This window comes from Lithobates pipiens, unplaced genomic scaffold, assembly GCF_037356315.1.
Source record: "Lithobates pipiens isolate NorthernLeopardFrog02 unplaced genomic scaffold, aLitPip1_a1.2 Scaffold_16, whole genome shotgun sequence".
Taxonomy (NCBI): Eukaryota; Metazoa; Chordata; class Amphibia; order Anura; family Ranidae; genus Lithobates; species Lithobates pipiens.
This window is the reverse complement of record NW_027507748.1, coordinates 22,121,818-22,139,068: the sequence shown is the minus strand read 5'-3', so window position 1 is coordinate 22,139,068 and position 17,251 is coordinate 22,121,818. Positions and strand designations below refer to the sequence as shown.

General features: G+C 48.6%; 1 protein-coding gene and 1 long non-coding RNA gene across 2 annotated transcripts in view; both read right to left on the bottom strand.

Annotated features, from left to right (window-relative positions):
* LOC143981659 (cystatin-B-like) overlaps positions 1 to 11,157 on the bottom strand; it is a 79,898-nt gene extending 68,741 nt beyond the window's left edge. Inside the window, exon 1 of the mRNA XM_077479658.1 lies at positions 11,024 to 11,157. Within this exon, the coding sequence (XP_077335784.1) occupies positions 11,024 to 11,092 (69 nt within the window). The 5' untranslated portion in view covers positions 11,093 to 11,157. The remainder of the gene's footprint in view (positions 1 to 11,023) is intronic.
* Positions 1 to 17,251, bottom strand: part of LOC143981660 (uncharacterized) — a 264,222-nt gene that overhangs the window by 173,243 nt on the left and 73,728 nt on the right. The gene's annotated exons all lie outside the window — the stretch shown is intronic.

Sequence of the window (17,251 nt, the reverse complement as noted above, 5' to 3'; positions counted from 1 at the left end):
AAGGCTGCTGGAACAATAACTGGAATAGCACTTTTGTGGACCTGATAGTAACAGTTAATGATTAAACTGACTGTCCCTGCAGCACACACCGTCCTGTCCCTTTCTCTAAACTGACAAAAGACACTCAGGCTGCTGCAACAATCAGTAGCACAGCAGTGCCTCAAACCTATATCCTGAACTACACCTAACACCTATACCAGTCCTGAAAAGAACTTTTGTGTACCAAATAGCTAGCGATTTGGGTCACTGAAATCTCTCCCTGCTCCACGCAGCAACCTCTCCCTATAGTGACAGAAGAAAGAATGTAAAATGGCCACTGGATCGGGTGTATTTATAAGTTAGGGGGAATGTCCAAGTGTCCATGTGCTGTAATGTCTCAATTGGCTGTCCTGTACCCCATGATCGATGTGTCATCATAGGTCAAAGTTCTTTTACACAGAAAACACGGAAGTCTGCCGGGCGAACGGCGGCAATAGTCCGCCGATCGGGCGGACCGCGAACAGCCGAAATTCGCAGCGAAACGACCGCCGGGCGAACTGTTCGGCCATCACTAGTGAAGACAATATCAGACATGAGTATGTACAAACTGGGCTGATTTTGCCTTCATCACATGGGGTGTCACCCCTGGAAAAGCCAAATTTGGAAGATGCATACAGTGTGTCAACATGTGCTATCTCCCATCATGGGGGATCAATGTACATGTTTTGGGGGTGGAACCCCTTCATCTGAGCCACTTTCCACAAAACACGTACATTGATCCCCCATGATGGGAGATAGCACATGTTGACACACTGTGTGCATCTTCCAAATTTGGCTTTTAGTAAAATACAAAAGTTGTTTGTTTTAAAAAAAAAAACCTGAGCTAGTTTGGGGTGTTTCAAACTCTCCCCAAAACATCAGTGATGTTCTTCATTTTATGTTGAACATCATTGATGTTTTAATGTATAATGTATCATTTCTAAATCGCGATTGCACCCCATTATTTCCCCAATCAGGATCTGGGTACTTTCACTGGTAAAATGTGATTCTTCTTGCACACCACCTAAAAAAACAAAAATAAACACACCATGTATTATAAATATGACGGCATACATTGATTAGCTTACCGTAAGCTGTGGTCTCCGACACTCACCTGTTGTGGTGACAATTTGACCGACTTCAACAATCTCTCCTTCCTCCTCCTGCTCCTCTGCTTCTGGTGTTGGAATTTCCCCTTCTTTGGGAGGTGGGGGGTCCGTGGTGTCCTCAGACTTCCCGAGTCTTCTCTCCCCTATGAGAATGTAAACAAAGATTAATTAGCACACAGAAGGCAGAAATAGGAATATGAAACATTGCTTGGAAGCGTCGTACAATTGTGTTTTTTGGCCGAGTTCAAAGGTGAGAACATTATTTATGACACTTTCTAAAGCTGGAATACTTACCTGCAGTGTGAAGAAATGTAGTGAAGTGTAATTTGGGAAAACATTGTTTTGGGAGTGGGCTAACGAACAATGTTTATTACAAACGATTGAACCCATGAACATGCAAGTGGCCATTTTAAACTGTACAACATTAAATCAAAGCACATGGAGCAGTATGCAAGCAATAATAATCATATGAACACACGACAACTACTTACTTTTTTGAAGAAGTCGCTTGATCCTTCTGTACTGATCGTGCTCCCTCAGTTCTAGGTCTGACCAGCGTTTTCTCAGTTGATCCTTGGATCTGCGTACCCCAAAATTCTTCTGAAGATTCTTCACAACTTTAGTCATGATCTTGGCCTTTCTGATATTTGGGTAAGGTCCATACTTCCCATCATAGTCGTTCCTCTTCAATATGTCGACCATCTCCAACATCTCTCCAAAAGACATATTTGAGGCCTTAAAGCTTCTCCTCCAGGATCGGGACGTTTCAGGCTCCGGGCTTTCCTCGCCCTCCTCCTCGTTAGTGGAACTCTGATTGCGCACCTGCGTTCTCTCTGCCATGTGCTCTCCCCACTGCGCCAAAAGAGAAGGGGCGGGGAATAGTCTTGAAAGAACGTCAGGGGCGGGCGGAGTTTCACGCATACGCACTGTATATAAAACGCAACACACGTGTGTTGTACGTACGATCTGTGAACAGAGTGAGGAGCTGACGCGCCGATCGTGCAAACGAAGGTACAAACATCAACTATTTAAAAGTGAAAATTGGTGGCCTCAGGAGTACATATCTGAGGGAGCGGAAGAAGGTGCTGGACTCTATACAATCTGGAGCTGCAGCAGATGAAGGCTGTGGTATTATTAGAGGCAGGGGGGTACCTAGAGCATTTGGCACCCGGGGCGGATCCTATATCTGGCACCCCCCCCCCACCATAAAATGTAAAAACACCCACCGTGTCCCCTGCATACCTCTGCATCCTTCAATATCTTTTTGTCACTACTATGTACCCCCCTCTCCACAACTGCACCTCTGGACCCCTTTAAATTACACAGCACCCTGCACCTCTGGACCCCTTTACATTACACAGCACCCTGCACCTCTGGACCCCTTTACATTACACAGGACCTTGCACCTAAGGACCTTTTTACATTACACAGCAGCCTACACCTCTGGACCCCTTTACATTACAAAGCAGCCTACACCTCTGGACCCCTTTACATTACACAGCAGCCTGCACCTCTGGACCCCTTTACATTACATAGCAGCCTGCACCTCTGGACCCCTTTACATTACACAGCTCTTGTACCTCTGGACCCCTTTACATAACATAGCACCCTGAACCTCCTGACCCCTTTACATTACACAGCGCCCTGCACCTCTGGACCCCTTTACATTACACAGCACCCTGTACCTAAGGACCTCTTTACATTACACAGCAGCCTACACCTCTGGACCCCTTTACATTACACAGCAGCCTACACCTCTGGACCCCTTTACATTACACAGGACCTTGCACCTAAGGACCTCTTTACATTACACAGCAGCCTGCACCTCTGGACCCCTTTACATTACACAGCTCTTGTACCTCTGGACCCCTTTACATAACATAGCACCCTGAACCTCCTGACCCCTTTACATTACACAGCCCTTGTACCTATGGATCCCTTTACATTACACAGCACCCTGCACCTCTGCACCCCTTTACATTACACAGCCCTTGTACCTATGGATCCCTTTACATTACACAGCACCCTGCACCTCTGCACCCCTTTACATTACACAGCCCCTCACAGCTCTGGACCCTCTGCATGTTACACAGATCCCCTACAGTGCAGACCCCCCTCCCTACCATACAGACCCCCATCTACAGTGTAGACCCCCCTACAGTACAGAATCCTCCCCTACAGTGCAGACCCTCCTACAGTACAGACCCCTCCACCCTATAGCGCAGACCCCCCCTACAGTGCAAACCCTCCTACAGTACAGACCCCTCCCCCTACAGCGCAGACCCCCCTACAGTACAGACTCCCCTACAGACCCCCCTACAGTGCAGAATCTTCCCCTACAGTACAGACCCCCCCTACAGTGCAGGACCCCTTCTACAGTGCAGGACCCCCCTACAGTGCAGACCCCCTACAGTGCAGGACCCCCCCTACAGTGCAGAACCCCCCTACAGTGCAGGACCCCTTCTACAGTGCAGGACCCCTTCTACAGTGCAGGACCTCCCTACAGTGCAGGACCCCCCTACAGTGCAGGACCCCCCCTACAGTGCAGGACCCCTTCTACAGTGCAGATTCCCTACAGTGCAGGACCCTCTACAGTGCAGGACCCCCTACAGTGCAGACCCCCCTACAGTGCAGGACCCACCACAGTAAAGAACCCCCCTACAGTGCACAGCCTCCCCTAAGGACCCATAGTGTACCTCGAGCCCAAGGCAGCGGCATTGCAGGGGGGAGGTGTGGGCAGCACCCGAGTGGAGTGTCAGTGATCCGGGACCCGGCGCAATAATCTCCTTCTCTCTGTGGTCGCGTGTCTCACGTCGCGCCGTTCTGATCAGTCTCGGGCAGCGGCTGTCACTCACAGCCAAGCAGAGTGAAGCCGCCTCCCCCTCCTTGTCTACACAGTGCTGTGCATAGAGGAGGGGGAGGCGGCTTCACTCTGCTCGGCTGTGAGTGACAGCCGCTGCCCGAGACTGATCAGAACGGCCACGCGACGCGACCACAGAGAGAAGGGGAGTATTGTGCTGGGTCACTGAGCCGGCTGATGTCACTCCACTCGGGTGCTGCTCGCACCCCCCCCCCCCCCTGCAATGCCGCCCACTGCCAGTGCCTCGGGCTCTCTCTGTGTGGGCTGCGAACCCGAGGCACGGCGCTGTCTGACACTTCAGTTGCGGGCGGGGGCACTGGCCTGACACCCCCCCAGTGTGTGGCACCCGGGGCGGCACGCCCCCCCCCCCCCCCACTTAGTACGCCCCTGATTAGAGGATGCAGTTTCTGTCAGACCAGGCTGAGGTCAGGGAATCCCTCTCTACCCTTCCTTCCACGTGTCCTTCTATGCTACATTCCACACCCGCTGAGTCTTCCGACGCCCAACCTGGGCCTTCCACTCAGGAAGAACTGGGGGAGCCCAGCTTGAGCCAGGTATAGTATTGTTGTACATATTTTGGGTGTAAAAATGAATGATGTTAAATTGTTTTTTGCTCTCTAATTGCTGATTTTAGAAAGTGTTTCACATATCAATAGACAGTAGTGGCCAAAACCTTTAGGCCAAGAATGAAAAATGCTGGGCTCAGAATGATAGACTTTTCTATTTGTTAACAATTTGCAACAGTCTTGAGCTGAAAATTGTGTGTGTTTGATGAACCAAAAACTAAAACTATGTCCCTTTTTCATACACAGGAAGACATCAGCCAGGAGGTGGCTGTGGAAAGTGGCAGCCAGGAGGAAGCAGGGGTAAGCGGCAGCCAGGCGGTGGGCAGGCAGAGGAGCCTGACTGAATCCCAAGTCCCTCCCCTCCGCCTTCCACGCAAAAGGGCCAGAAAGAGGGGGAATGTGGAGGAGTTGGCTCTGAAGCTGATCGGGGAGGCTTCAGTGGCCCTCAAAGCCACCCCTACCTATCAAGAGTTCTTTGCCACCTTGGCTGCCTGCAAACTCAAGCAAATGGAGGAGGGGCAACTGATCTTGTGTGAGGAGCTAATTATCCACACCCTCAACAAGAGGCTGTTGGGCCAAATCACATGAGCAACACACTTGTGTGATTTGGGCCATGCCCCTCCTCCTCCTCCTTCTGCCACACCTCCAGCACCACAGCCACAGCCTGGAAGGGATCGTGGAAGGAAGACCAGAGTGTGATAACCTGGGTTCAGTCTGGTCTGACAGAAGATGCAGCCTCTTGTAGTACCACAGCCTGGGAACATAGATGTCATCTGCTGCTATTCCGGGTTTCTTGGACTTCAGGACCAGAATACTCTCCCTCAGACATGTACTCCTCAGGCCACCAATTTTTGCGTTTAAATAGTTGATGTGTGCCCTGGAGGCCAAAGGTTTCGCTAATCTCCCCAGTTTCTCCAGCGCTGCCTCCAGTTTGTTACTGTCACCTAAATAAAGGGGTTTTTTTGGTTGAAGAAATACTTGCGTATGTGTTTTTCTTCAAAAAGGACAGTTTATTTGTAGGCAGGTACATTTCAAAAATACAAAGTTAAATGAACAACAAGGGGCACCAACACCCAAAAACCTCCTGTAGATAAAAAAAGAAAAACAAAATGAAAAAGATAATAATGGTGTTGTGGTAAGTTGACACACAAAACACACCAAAAAAATGCAAAGATAATCAAACTGTCAAAAAAGGAGATGTTGATTAAAAAAAACAACCACAAAAAAAAAAAGAAAAAGATTGGGTAGATGTGACGATTTAAAATATTGTATTGCTGAAATGAGTAAAAAGAATAAAGAAATACGTTTGGGAGAACTGTGTGTGAATATGAGCATCAAAACAACTTCATTCTTGCAGCATTGTAAAGAACAAGAGAATGCACTGGGTGAAAGAATTTTTAACATTGCAGCGTGACGAATGTGCTATATCGATTACGAGCGGTAGTTTGACCTGAGCAAGCGCTTCCGTGTCCGAATTTGATTGTGAGCATGCGTGGCACCTTGTCCGTCGGAGTAGGCTACACACGATCGGACTATGTCCAATCGGAGCATGTTGTCGGAAAATTTTATAGCCAAGTTGGAAAACTTGGTCCGTCGGATACTCCAATGGAAACAGTCCGATGGAGCCCACACACTGTCGGATTATCCGACAACACGGTCCTATCGGACATTGTCCATCGGAATTTCCGACCGTGTGTACAAGGGCTAAGCCTTTAGGTTTCTCTGCTTTACACCTGTCCATCTAAATGCATGCGCTTCCATTGTTGAAGACTCAAAGAAATTAGAGTTTAGGTCCACAGAAAATGGAGTGCCTTTCCTGGGCTCTGTGGCTTACGCATGTATTTGCAAATTTCTGCAACTAAACCCCTCTTTTTAACACATAGGGGGTAATTTATTAAGATTAATGCTCTGCGCCAGTTCATACCTTAATTTGTGCGCCAGATAAATTATGAATTGAGTGTGCGAACCGGCGCACGCATAAGCGCAACAGATAATATGGCACACGCGATAATAATATGCCATTGATAATAGCGCATGCCGTATCATTAACAGTCCATTCACACAGGGGCCACACGACTTCCAGCGCGACTTTGGGAGGCAACTTGGACACGACTTGAGTATGAATCACAGTGCGACTTGTGGTGACTTCAACACGACTTGGGGCAACTTACAACATGACTTTAAGTCACCCCCAGGCCAGGCGACTTTAATTAAAAAAAAAAAAAAACGGCATGGGTTCTCCTCCAAGAGCATACCAGGCCATTCAGGTCTGGTATGGGTTTTAAGGGGAACCCCGCACCAAAAAACAAAAAAAAATGGCGTGGGGGTCCCCCTCAAAATCCACACCAGGCACTTCAGGTCTGGCATGGTTTTTAAGGGGAACCCCGCACCCAAAAAAATGCAGTGGGTGCCCCCCTCAAAATCCATACCAGACCCTTATCCAAGCAGACAACCTGGCAGGCCGCAGGAAGAGAGGGGGGATGAAAGATCAGCCCCCTCCTCATGAACCGTACCAGGCCACATGCCCTCAACATTAGGAGGGTGCTTTGGGGTACCCCCTGGCCGGTGGTTGTGGGACCTGCGGGCGGGGAGCTTATCGGAATCTAAAAGCCCCTTTAACAAGGGGACCCCCAGATCCTGGCCCCCCGTGTGAAATGGTAAGGGTTGTACCCCTACCATTTCACCAAAAAAGTGACGAAAGTGTTAAAAATAACAAGAGACAGGTTTTGACAATTCCTTTATTAAAGTCTTCTTCTTTCATCTTCTTTCTTCTGGTCTTCTTCCTTCTTCCTTCCTTCATCCTTCAGTTTCTTCCTCCACCTTCTTCCTCCATCTTCTTCTTCTCCGATCCTCTGCTTCTTACTCCGGCGTTCTCGCCCGGCATCTTCCTTCATAGCGTCTCTTCATCCCCACTTCATTCTCGGGCCGCTCTGCGCAATGGGAGGCTCCTGCTGTGTGACGCTTATCTTCTTCTGACACTTCTATAATGGAACCGTGCATCAGAGGGGGCGGGATCACCGCCCTCAGTTATATAAGAACTGTCAGAAGAAGAGAAGCATCACACAGCGGGAGCCTCCCATGGAGCGCAGCGACCCGAGAATGAAGCGAGGAAGAAGAGACATCGTGGAGGAAGATGCCGGACGAGAATACTGGAGCAAGAAGCAGAGGATCGGAGGAAGAAGAAGATGGAGGAAGAAACCGAAGGATGAAGGAAGGAAGAATGAAGAAGCCCCAAAGAAGATGGAAAGAAGAAGACTTTAATAAAGGAATTGCCAAAAACTGGCTCTTGTCATTTTTAACACTTTTCTCACTTTTTTGCTGAAAAAAGGCTGCAGGTAAAGAGCGGGGGATGAGAGAGCGTCCCCCGCTCTTTACCTGCAGTCTGCCAGGTTGCGTGCTCGGATAAGGGTCTGGTATGGATTTTTTTTTTGCCGCGGAGTTCCCCTTAAATTCCATGCCAGACCTGAAGTGCCTGGTATGGAATTTCGGGGGGACCCCCACGCATTTTTTTTTCTTAATTTTTTTTTTCTTCTTAATGCTAATATGACCTGTGTGCAAATAGCCTTAAAAAAAAAAACATAGAGTTGAGAGGTGCGCCCGTTCAACTTATGCAAATGCATCTATGTGGCTTGACATTTACTAAGATTTTGCCACTGACGTGAACCAAAGCACTTGAACGTGCGCAAATGCCGCTTGCACATGCCCAGTGCATAAATTGACCTCGCACAGTTCCAAGTGTATTTGCAGGCGCAGCAGGCTTGTTCATAGAAAGTTACTTTTCTATTCTATTTTGGCCATATTTGTTACTTGGACAGTTATAACTATACTTCCTCAAATCACCCCCATAATATTGGCACTTCCACCTTCTTTTAATTCTGAGTTGAAGATGCCGTGCGCCATGTCTATAGTGGCGCACCGATCGCCACCTCCCGTGCGCCGGCATAATAGTAAATGGGGAATTGCGCTGTGTTACAGGCGCAAATGCTTTGTGAATACGAGAACGGCCATTACACATTGGCGTGCGCCACAACTCATGGCCAAAACCGCTTGGAAATCAGCCCCATAGTGTTCGATACATCAATTCAGTTGGTTGCAGGCTGGTCGGTAAGTTGAGCTGGGAAATTCCAGGGTGCCTTTGGCCAAACATGGCTCAGGGGGACTAAGTCTACACCCCACACTGAATAAGGGTGCTTACATATCGGCCGTGTATAGTGTGTGGACGGAGATAGATTGAGCTAGATTAGACAGGCAGGTTAGTTAGTGGCAGTTTATTTGATATATACATCATACAGTCAGTCTAGTATATATATTACAGCCGCAAGCCATTTTTTAAATGACATTTTTTCCTTTAGAAATGCAATTTTGTGCGGTACTGTTATAAACATGGGAAAGATGCGCTACGTTACAGGCAGACTAAGGGGACCCCCGGGCACGCTATTTAAAGGAATATTTAATTTTCATTGTTTCATTTTAATCATTATTAAAATCACTGCTCCTGAAAAAACTTTTTTTTGCATTGATACATGTCCCCTGGGGGAGGACCCGGGTCCCCATACACTTTATATGGCAATAACTTGCATATTAGCCTTTAAAATTAGCACTTTTGGTTTTTCACATTTGTGTCCCATAGACTTTTAAGGGTGTTCGCATCTTTGCACAAATTTTTTGTCTGTTCACATGTCCTGTTGCGAACCAAACTGAGCGGGGTTTGGCTCATCCATACTGAGGACCTGGATCACCTGCTGGTGGCATAGTTAAAGGGTTCCGGTGACCACCAGCAGTTGTCTCCCTGCAGCCAGCCAGCAGATCTCATTAATGATGCTGGCTACTGGGAAGGTATATAATACCTTCCTTCAATTGCATAAGGGCTTCAGTCTTTTGCCTTATTCCAGGTAGGAAAGCTTCAGAAAGGACCCTGCCCACAGCCTGGGCATTATTTTGGCATACTGGCATATTTCTAAATTTGTTACTGAGCACCTCTGGCTGTCAGAAGCACTTTCTACCTTTTCCTAGCACAGCAGAAACTGCCTGAATATTGCAAGGATTAAAATCCACAACTGGAGTTGTTGGTACAGCAATTTAAATAGACAGGATTTAGGTGGACTATCTCTTTTCATAGATATCTCTCAAGAAACTTGTAAGCTGTGTGCCCAGCTTTAGGGACAAGTTGGTCCCAATGAAAACAAGTTTACATCAAGACAATATAATAGTGGGATCAGTGGCAAGACAAGGTCATCTAGAGCCCAGGGCGAACGTGCCGAATTGCACCCCCCCCCCAGATATATGATCATTATGTGTCAGCAAAAATCCCCCCACCCCCCCCAAAAAAATGTGAGTGCTACTCTGCATGCTTAGCTCAAATCCTCTCATAACACATATGCTCCCAGCACAACCCCCCCCCCCCCCAAAAAATAACAATTCCCCCTTACTAGCACAAATCCTCTACCCCTCAAATTTTACCACCCACTCTAAGACCCCCCTCCCAGCACAAATTCCCCTCCCTTAATCCCCCATCCTAGCAAAAATCCACCCCCCCTTATTTATTCTCCTAGCACAAATACAGCACAAATATCACTTTCCCCAATTTCCCCTCCTAGAACGATTCTTATCCTCTGCCATCCCTCCCTTCCCTCCCAAATTCCTCCCCAACACGAATCCCCTCCCACCCAATCTCATTGTAGTGCCCCCAAACCTCACACAATACCACAGTGCCCAGGACAGCCTTCCCTCCTGCCCACCCCTTGTCCTGGCCCTGAGTGGAATGCAAATGTCTCTCTACTGGCCAATCTACATCACTTTGTATATTTAATAAAGTCTCAGAAATATATAAGAGCAAATGTTCAGAGATGTAGAAGTTATATTCAAAATGAAACTTTATGCAAAACACGAAATTCATGATCGTGTAAAATACATTGTGGTTCCCATTTACATTTTAGGGATCCAGGGGTCTCAAGAAGCTTTTCTAAATAAAATGGACTTTTGTGTGCAATATACATTGGCAGTCATTGCTAATTTGTATTGTTTTTTCCATTGTAGATTTTAGGTGAGCTCTGGGATTAATTCAAAATCCTAGTCCAGGAATATGCAATTAGCGGACTTCCAGCTGTTTCAAAACTACAAGCCATCATACCTCTGCCTCTGGGTGTCATGCTTGTGGCTGTCAGGGTCTTGCTATGCCTCATGGGACTTGTAGTTCTGCAACAGCTGGAGGTCCCGCTAATTGCATATCCCTGCTCTAGTCCATGTGTGCTCAAGCTGTGGCCCTCCAGCTGTTGCGGAACTACAAGTCCCATCATGCCTCTGCCTGTGGGGAGTCATGCTTGTCACTGTCAGCCTTGCAATGGGACTTGCAATGCCTCATGGGACTTGTAGTTCCGCAACAGCTAGAGGTCCACAGGTTGAGCACCCATGCTCTAGTCAATAAAAAATACATTATAGTTCCCCGTAGGATTGTTACCCCGACCGTTTACCTTGTCAGCAATAGCTTGATCTTCAGCAGTAGCCGGCCTCTGAATACTACAGCCCCCAGGTTCACTCATTTTTGTACGATGTTCAACAGACCTAAGGACATCAGACAATACACGGGTTTATATACAGTATATGTGAGGGCTATACCATTCCACAGAGAGGACAGGGTGTCTGTCTAGCAATGGAACACTCTGCAGATGATGTGCCATTTACAAGAGAAAACTTTTACTTGACTTTGGAAATGACATGAGACAGATCCAACAAGGTCTTTGCCCTTGTTCCCCCCCCCCCCCCCAATCGGTGGAATGGTACAAGCAGCCTGCGGAATCCTGGAGGAGAATTTGAGGGCGGCACTCAGATCTGTGCACTAAGCAAGTTGGATACAGTCCCACAAGATTCAGAAATGACATTATTATTCATAATAATTTGACATAATTCCACTTCAATAGGTGTGCCTTTTAATTACATATTCCCAACCTGAATATTTATATTGTTATACGGGATTTGTATATCGTCAACCAGTGGAGTACCAGCGGAGGGGGGTGGGCGGTCTCCCCAGGTGCCTCACATTGGGGGGGTGTCAGCCCCCCAACTGTGACAGCGGTGTGCCGGGGCTCAGGCAGCTGCGCCGTGGACAGGGTGACTGGGTGCGGACCATACAAAAGGTACAGGAGGGCCCGGCTTGTAGCTTACATTCTAAAGGGAGGGGGTGGTGGTACAAAAGGTAATAGCTGCAGAGAATGATTTGATATGATATAATGATATTATAATTCTCATTGGGGCCCAGTTCTCATTGTCGCGATGCGCAAGCCCATGCAATCCAACACGTTCTCCCCCACCGAACATAACTCATCGGCAACCCACTCTGTCCCACTCAAACCACTGTGGGTACCAATACAGTTATTGACACCCCCAGATCGGCTTGCATATCGCAGAGCGGACCATCGTCTCGGTCAGGAATCAGATCGCATTGGTGTAAACACCCATATGACTGGCTCTAGTGTGGACCTAAGGGGTCCTACACGTCCTTGATCCAAATGTGGTGCGAGCTATGCCCCACAGTCTGTATGACCTAACTCTTATCACACTGACATCGAACACGATCTGCACAGCGATAAAGTGCAGACCACATGCGATGCCCAACATCGCAACAGCAAGAACCAGCCTACAATCTTAAAGAGAAATTAAGCAAATAGATCCATTGTTTATACAAAGTACGATTATGGATGTGGTCTTCCAAAAAATAGACATGTGGAGTTGCTTATCTATACCTCTATCATGCGTACCATCATATGCTAATTTACTATTCATCTATCAATAAAGCATAAAAAATAAAAAAAAACACAGTATTTCTAAATTATAATTCTCGTTGAATCTCAAAAGTGAGTAATTCAATATTTGTAAATAATAGATAATAGAGCATATAAATAATCGTACAACAAACAATACATTGTTCATTTATACCTCTACAATGCATGCCTATGATACACTCTTTTAGTATCTTATCTATCATTTAAAGGTTAAAGAATTAGTTCATTGATACTAACCCAAAAATTTTACCTTACAGAGGTATGTAGCACTGACCCCCGAAGGAGCTGCTGAATTTTTGTTGGGCTTACCGTTACCTCCAGAGGCGGCTCTAGGCTTTGTGAGGCCTTAGGCGAAACTTACTTATGAGGCCCCACTCATGCCCATAATGGGGAAAATAATTCAAGCAATAAAAATGGCTGCAAAAGCACAGCGTTCATCAGCACCACTTCCAGGGCACTCTCCTCAGCCATCAGACATATGCAGCCAATAAAACATATGGGACCCAGCAAGGTGGCAACCCCTCTAAGAATTTCCTGTGTCTTGGGAGAATGGTGGGGGGATGTCACTGAGTCGTTCCACATCCACAGAGGCAGTAGAGTGGGGGGATCAGAGAGAGAGGGGTGAGAGAGAGAGAGAGAGAGGAGGGGAGGGAGAGAGAGAGAGGAGGGGAGGGAGAGAGAGAGAGGAGGGGAGGGGAGGGAGAGAGGAGGGGAGGGAGGAGAGAGAGAGAGAGGAGGGGAGGGAGAGAGGAGGGGAGGAGAGAGAGAGAGAGGGAGGGAGAGAGGGAGGGAGGGAGAGAGAGAGAGGAGGGGAGGGAGAGAGAAGAGGGGAAGGAGAGAGAAGAGAGGAAGGAGAGAGAAGAGAGGAAGGAGAGAGAGAGGAGGGGAAGGAGAGAGAAGAGAGGAAGGAGAGAGAAGAGAGGAAGGAGAGAGAGAGGAGGGGAAGGAGAGAGAAGAGGGGAAAGACAAAGAAGAGGGGAAGGAGAGAGAAGAGGGGAAGGAGAGAGAAGAGAGGAAGGAGAGAGAAGAGGGGAAGGAGAGAGAAGAGAGGAAGGAGAGAGAGAGAGAGAGGAGGGAGGGAGAGAGAAAGGAGGGGAAGGAGAGAGAGGAGGGGAAGGATAGAGAAGAGGGGAAGGAGAGAGAAGAGGGGAAGGAGAGAGAAGAGGGGAGGGAGAGAGAGAGGAGGGAGGGAGAGAGAGAGGAGGGGAGGGAGAGAGAGAGAGAGGAGGGGAGGGAGAGAGAGAGAGGAGGGGAGGGAGAAGAGAGAGGAGGGGAGAAGAGGAGGAGGGAGAGGAGGGGAAGGAGAGAGAGGGGAAGGAGAGAGAGGGGAAGGAGAGAGAGAGAGAGAGAGAGGGGGGAGGAGAGAGAGAGAGGGAGGGGAGGGAGAGGAGGGGGAGAGGGGGAGGAGAGAAGGAGAAGAGGGGAGGAGAGAGAGGAGGGGAGAGAAAGAGAGGATGGGAAGGAGAGAGAGAGGAGAGGAGGGAGAGAGAGGAGGGGCGAGAGGAGGGGAGGGAGAGAGAAGGGGAAGGAGAGAGAGAGATGAGGGGAGGGAGAGAGAGAAGGGGAGGAGAGAGAGAGAGGAGGGGAGGAAGGGAGAGGAGGGGAAGGAGAGAGAAGAGGGGAGGTAGAGAGAGAGAGAGAGAGAGAGAGAGGGAGAGAGAGAGAAGGGGGAGGAGAGGAGGAGGGACAGAAAGAGGGAGGGGAGAGATAGGGGAGGGATGGAGGGGTAGAGAGAGGAGAGGGGAGACAAGAGATTGTCAGCGAGGGGGAGGGGAGAGAGAGGGGGAGAGAGAGAGACGGAGGGAGAGAGAGATGGGAGGGGGGGAGAGAGAGGGGGAGCAAGAGATTGTGAGTGAGAGGGGGAGGGATAGAGCGAGAGGGGAGAGAGCGAAGGTGAGCCAGAGGAAAGTGGGGTGAGAGAGGGGTAGAGAAAAGGTGGGTGTGCGGAGAGAAAGAGGGTGAGCGAGGGGAGAGAGAGGAAGAGAGAGAGAGAAGGAGAGGAAGGGGTAAAAGGAGAGTGGGTCAGGGCTGGCATACGCCCTTCTCCTCATTGCTGGCCTCAGCTGTTGGCTAATTCCAGCTCTCTTCTCTTTCCACAGTTACCAGCTGTTCCCGATGATGCTCGTCTGACCTGCCTATTTAAAGCTTTCCTGCTCACTTTTTCATTTGCCTTTGCGTTGGTCACATCACAAGGAACCATCTCCTGCTGTTTGTTTCAAGACTGGCTTGCTGACATCCCTCCTGGCTTCTTATCCTGCTTGCAGTTGCTCTCCCTGGATTCCTGACTTCTGGCCTGGCTGATTACCCGATCTGGTTAATGAACTTTGGACTGGCTGACTACCCGATCTGGCTACTGGACTCTGGCTATGCTTGACTGCGCTTTTTTTCTATTTACCTTTTATTTTTATTAATAAACAAGTGTGATTTGATTGTACTTCTGTCTCAGTCTGTTTCATGGTTTCTGACAGTACGCGAAGGCCATGAATTCAGAAGATACAGTCAATCCACTTGTTGGTAATATTTTTTCCAGATTGGATGAGCAATATCACCGCATGGATCAGTTTGCCTTGGCATTACAAACGCTCCTGAATCGCACAGCTCACCTGGAATCCCCCACGGAGGCTGCTCCGGTACAACCTGAGTCGCAGGCGATCCCTGCAGCTGCGCCAGTCTCTGTGCAGGCACCCGCCTCGAGCATTACCTCTATAAGAGGTATGTCTGGTTCTGCTCCGCTTCCCCAGCGATTTGGGGGCGATCCAGTTCAATGCAGAGGGTTTCTCAATCAGGTTGAGATATACTTCGAAATGCTGCCCCAGGCGTTTCCCACTGACAGAAGCAAAGTAGGTTTCGTGATATCTTTGCTTTCTGAGAGAGCCCTGGCCTGGGCTAACCCTCTATGGGAGACGCAAAAACCTGTTGTCTTGAGTTACCCTCAGTTTGTGGCCTCCTTTAAAAGGGTTTTTGACGTTCCCGCACGCTCCGCTTCTGCTGCCAAGTGCCTCATGTCCATCAAAACAGAGTACGAGAACTGTTACCGACTACGCCATTGAATTCCGTACTCTGGCAGTTGCTTGGAACAATGAGGCCCTCGTGGCTGCTTTTTCTCATGGTCTCTCGGATTCCATCAAGGATGAGATAGCAGCCTGAGATATACCCACTGAGCTGGAGAGCTTGATCTCGTTTGCCATCCTCATTGACTCCAGACTCAGAGAAAGACTTTCTCTTAAGGAGCGCTTGCGGAAGCCTCCTGTACGTTTGCCTCTGAGCTTTGTAGTCCCACCCATGCCTCCCTCACCTCCCATGCCTCCTGGTACCAAGTTGGTCAGTGAAGATGAACCCATGCACCTGGGCTTTACGCGTCTCTCTGCGGATGAGAGAGCATTTAGGAGGTGAGAGAGATTTTGCCTTTATTGTGGACAGGCAGGTCACATTTTGAAGTCTTGTCCTACCCGTCCAGGGAATGCCGAACCTTGAGGTCCTGTCATGGACAGACCTTAGGTGGCGTTGTTTCGTCCCCAGTTATCCAGAAGGATACGCCCCTGGTTTTGGTCACCCTTTCTTGGGCTGAGTCGTCCATCGAGATACAAGCTCTAATTGACTCTGGGGCTGCAGGCCTGTTCATTGATACTGCATTTGTTTCGCAGCACTCGATTCCGCTGCAGCTGCGTGACACTCCACTGGCCATTGAGGCTCTTGACGGGAGACCTTTACAGCCTGCCCATGTGACTCATGAGACGGTTCCATTGTCCATGGCCGTAGGGGCTCTTCACCATGAGATAATCCAATTCCAAGTTATTTCCTCACCCAGATTTCCGCTGGTTATTGGTTATCCTTGGTTACAGAGGCACAACCCTTCTTTTGATTGGCTCCGTGCTGAGGTTCTCTCCTGGTCACCACAATGCAGTGAGACATGCTTCCTGAAGGTATCCAAGGTCTTGTGCACCACTTCACTCCCCTCCTTGCCGGAGGAGTACCGTGATTTTGGTGATGTCTTTGATAAAGGTCAAGCTGGTAGTTTGCCTCCACACCGGCCTTATGATTGCGCAATTGACCTTCTACCTGGTGCCATACCTCCTCATGGCCGGGTTTACCCTTTGTCGGTCTTGGAGGATAAGGCCATGGAGGAGTATGTTGCTGATGCACTTTCTCGAGGTTTCATCCGCAAGTCCTCATCTCCTGCTGGTGCTGGTTTCTTCTTTGTGAAAAAGAAGAGTGGTGAACTGAGACCTTGTATAGATTATAGGGGTCTCAATCGTGTCACGATTAAGAATGCCTACCCGATTCCATTGATTACAGAGCTATTTGACCGCCTCAAGGGAGCAACGGTTTTCACAAAGCTTGACCTGAGAGGGGCATACAATCTCGTGTGCATTATGGAGGGCGACGAGTGTAAAACTGGGTTTAATACCAGAACAGGCCATTATGAATACCTGGTAATGCCTTTTGGCCTTTGTAACGTCCCGGCAGTTTTCCAGGAATTTATTAACGATGTCCTCCGAGATTTGTTGCAATGGTGTATGGTGGTTTATCTCGATGATATCCTCATATTTTCCAAGTCCCTGGAGAGCCACCACACAGATGTCTGTCGTGTACTTCAGAAACTAAGAGAGAACAATCTCTATTGTAAACTGGAGAAGTGCGAGTTCCATCGTGAACAGGTTACATTCCTGGGCTATGTCATTTCCACTGCTGGTTTTTCGATGGACCCAGAGAAACTGTTGGCAGTCCTACAGTGGCCTCGACCCGTGGGTTTACATCCTCTGCAGCGTTTCCTGGGCTTTGCCAACTACTATCGGAAGTTTATTCGTAACTTCTCGTCTCTGGGCAAACCTCTGACTGATATGACCAGAAAGGACGGTAACCCACAGAGTTGGTCTCCGGAGTCCATTAAGGCCTTTGAGACTCTCAAGGCTGCCTTTG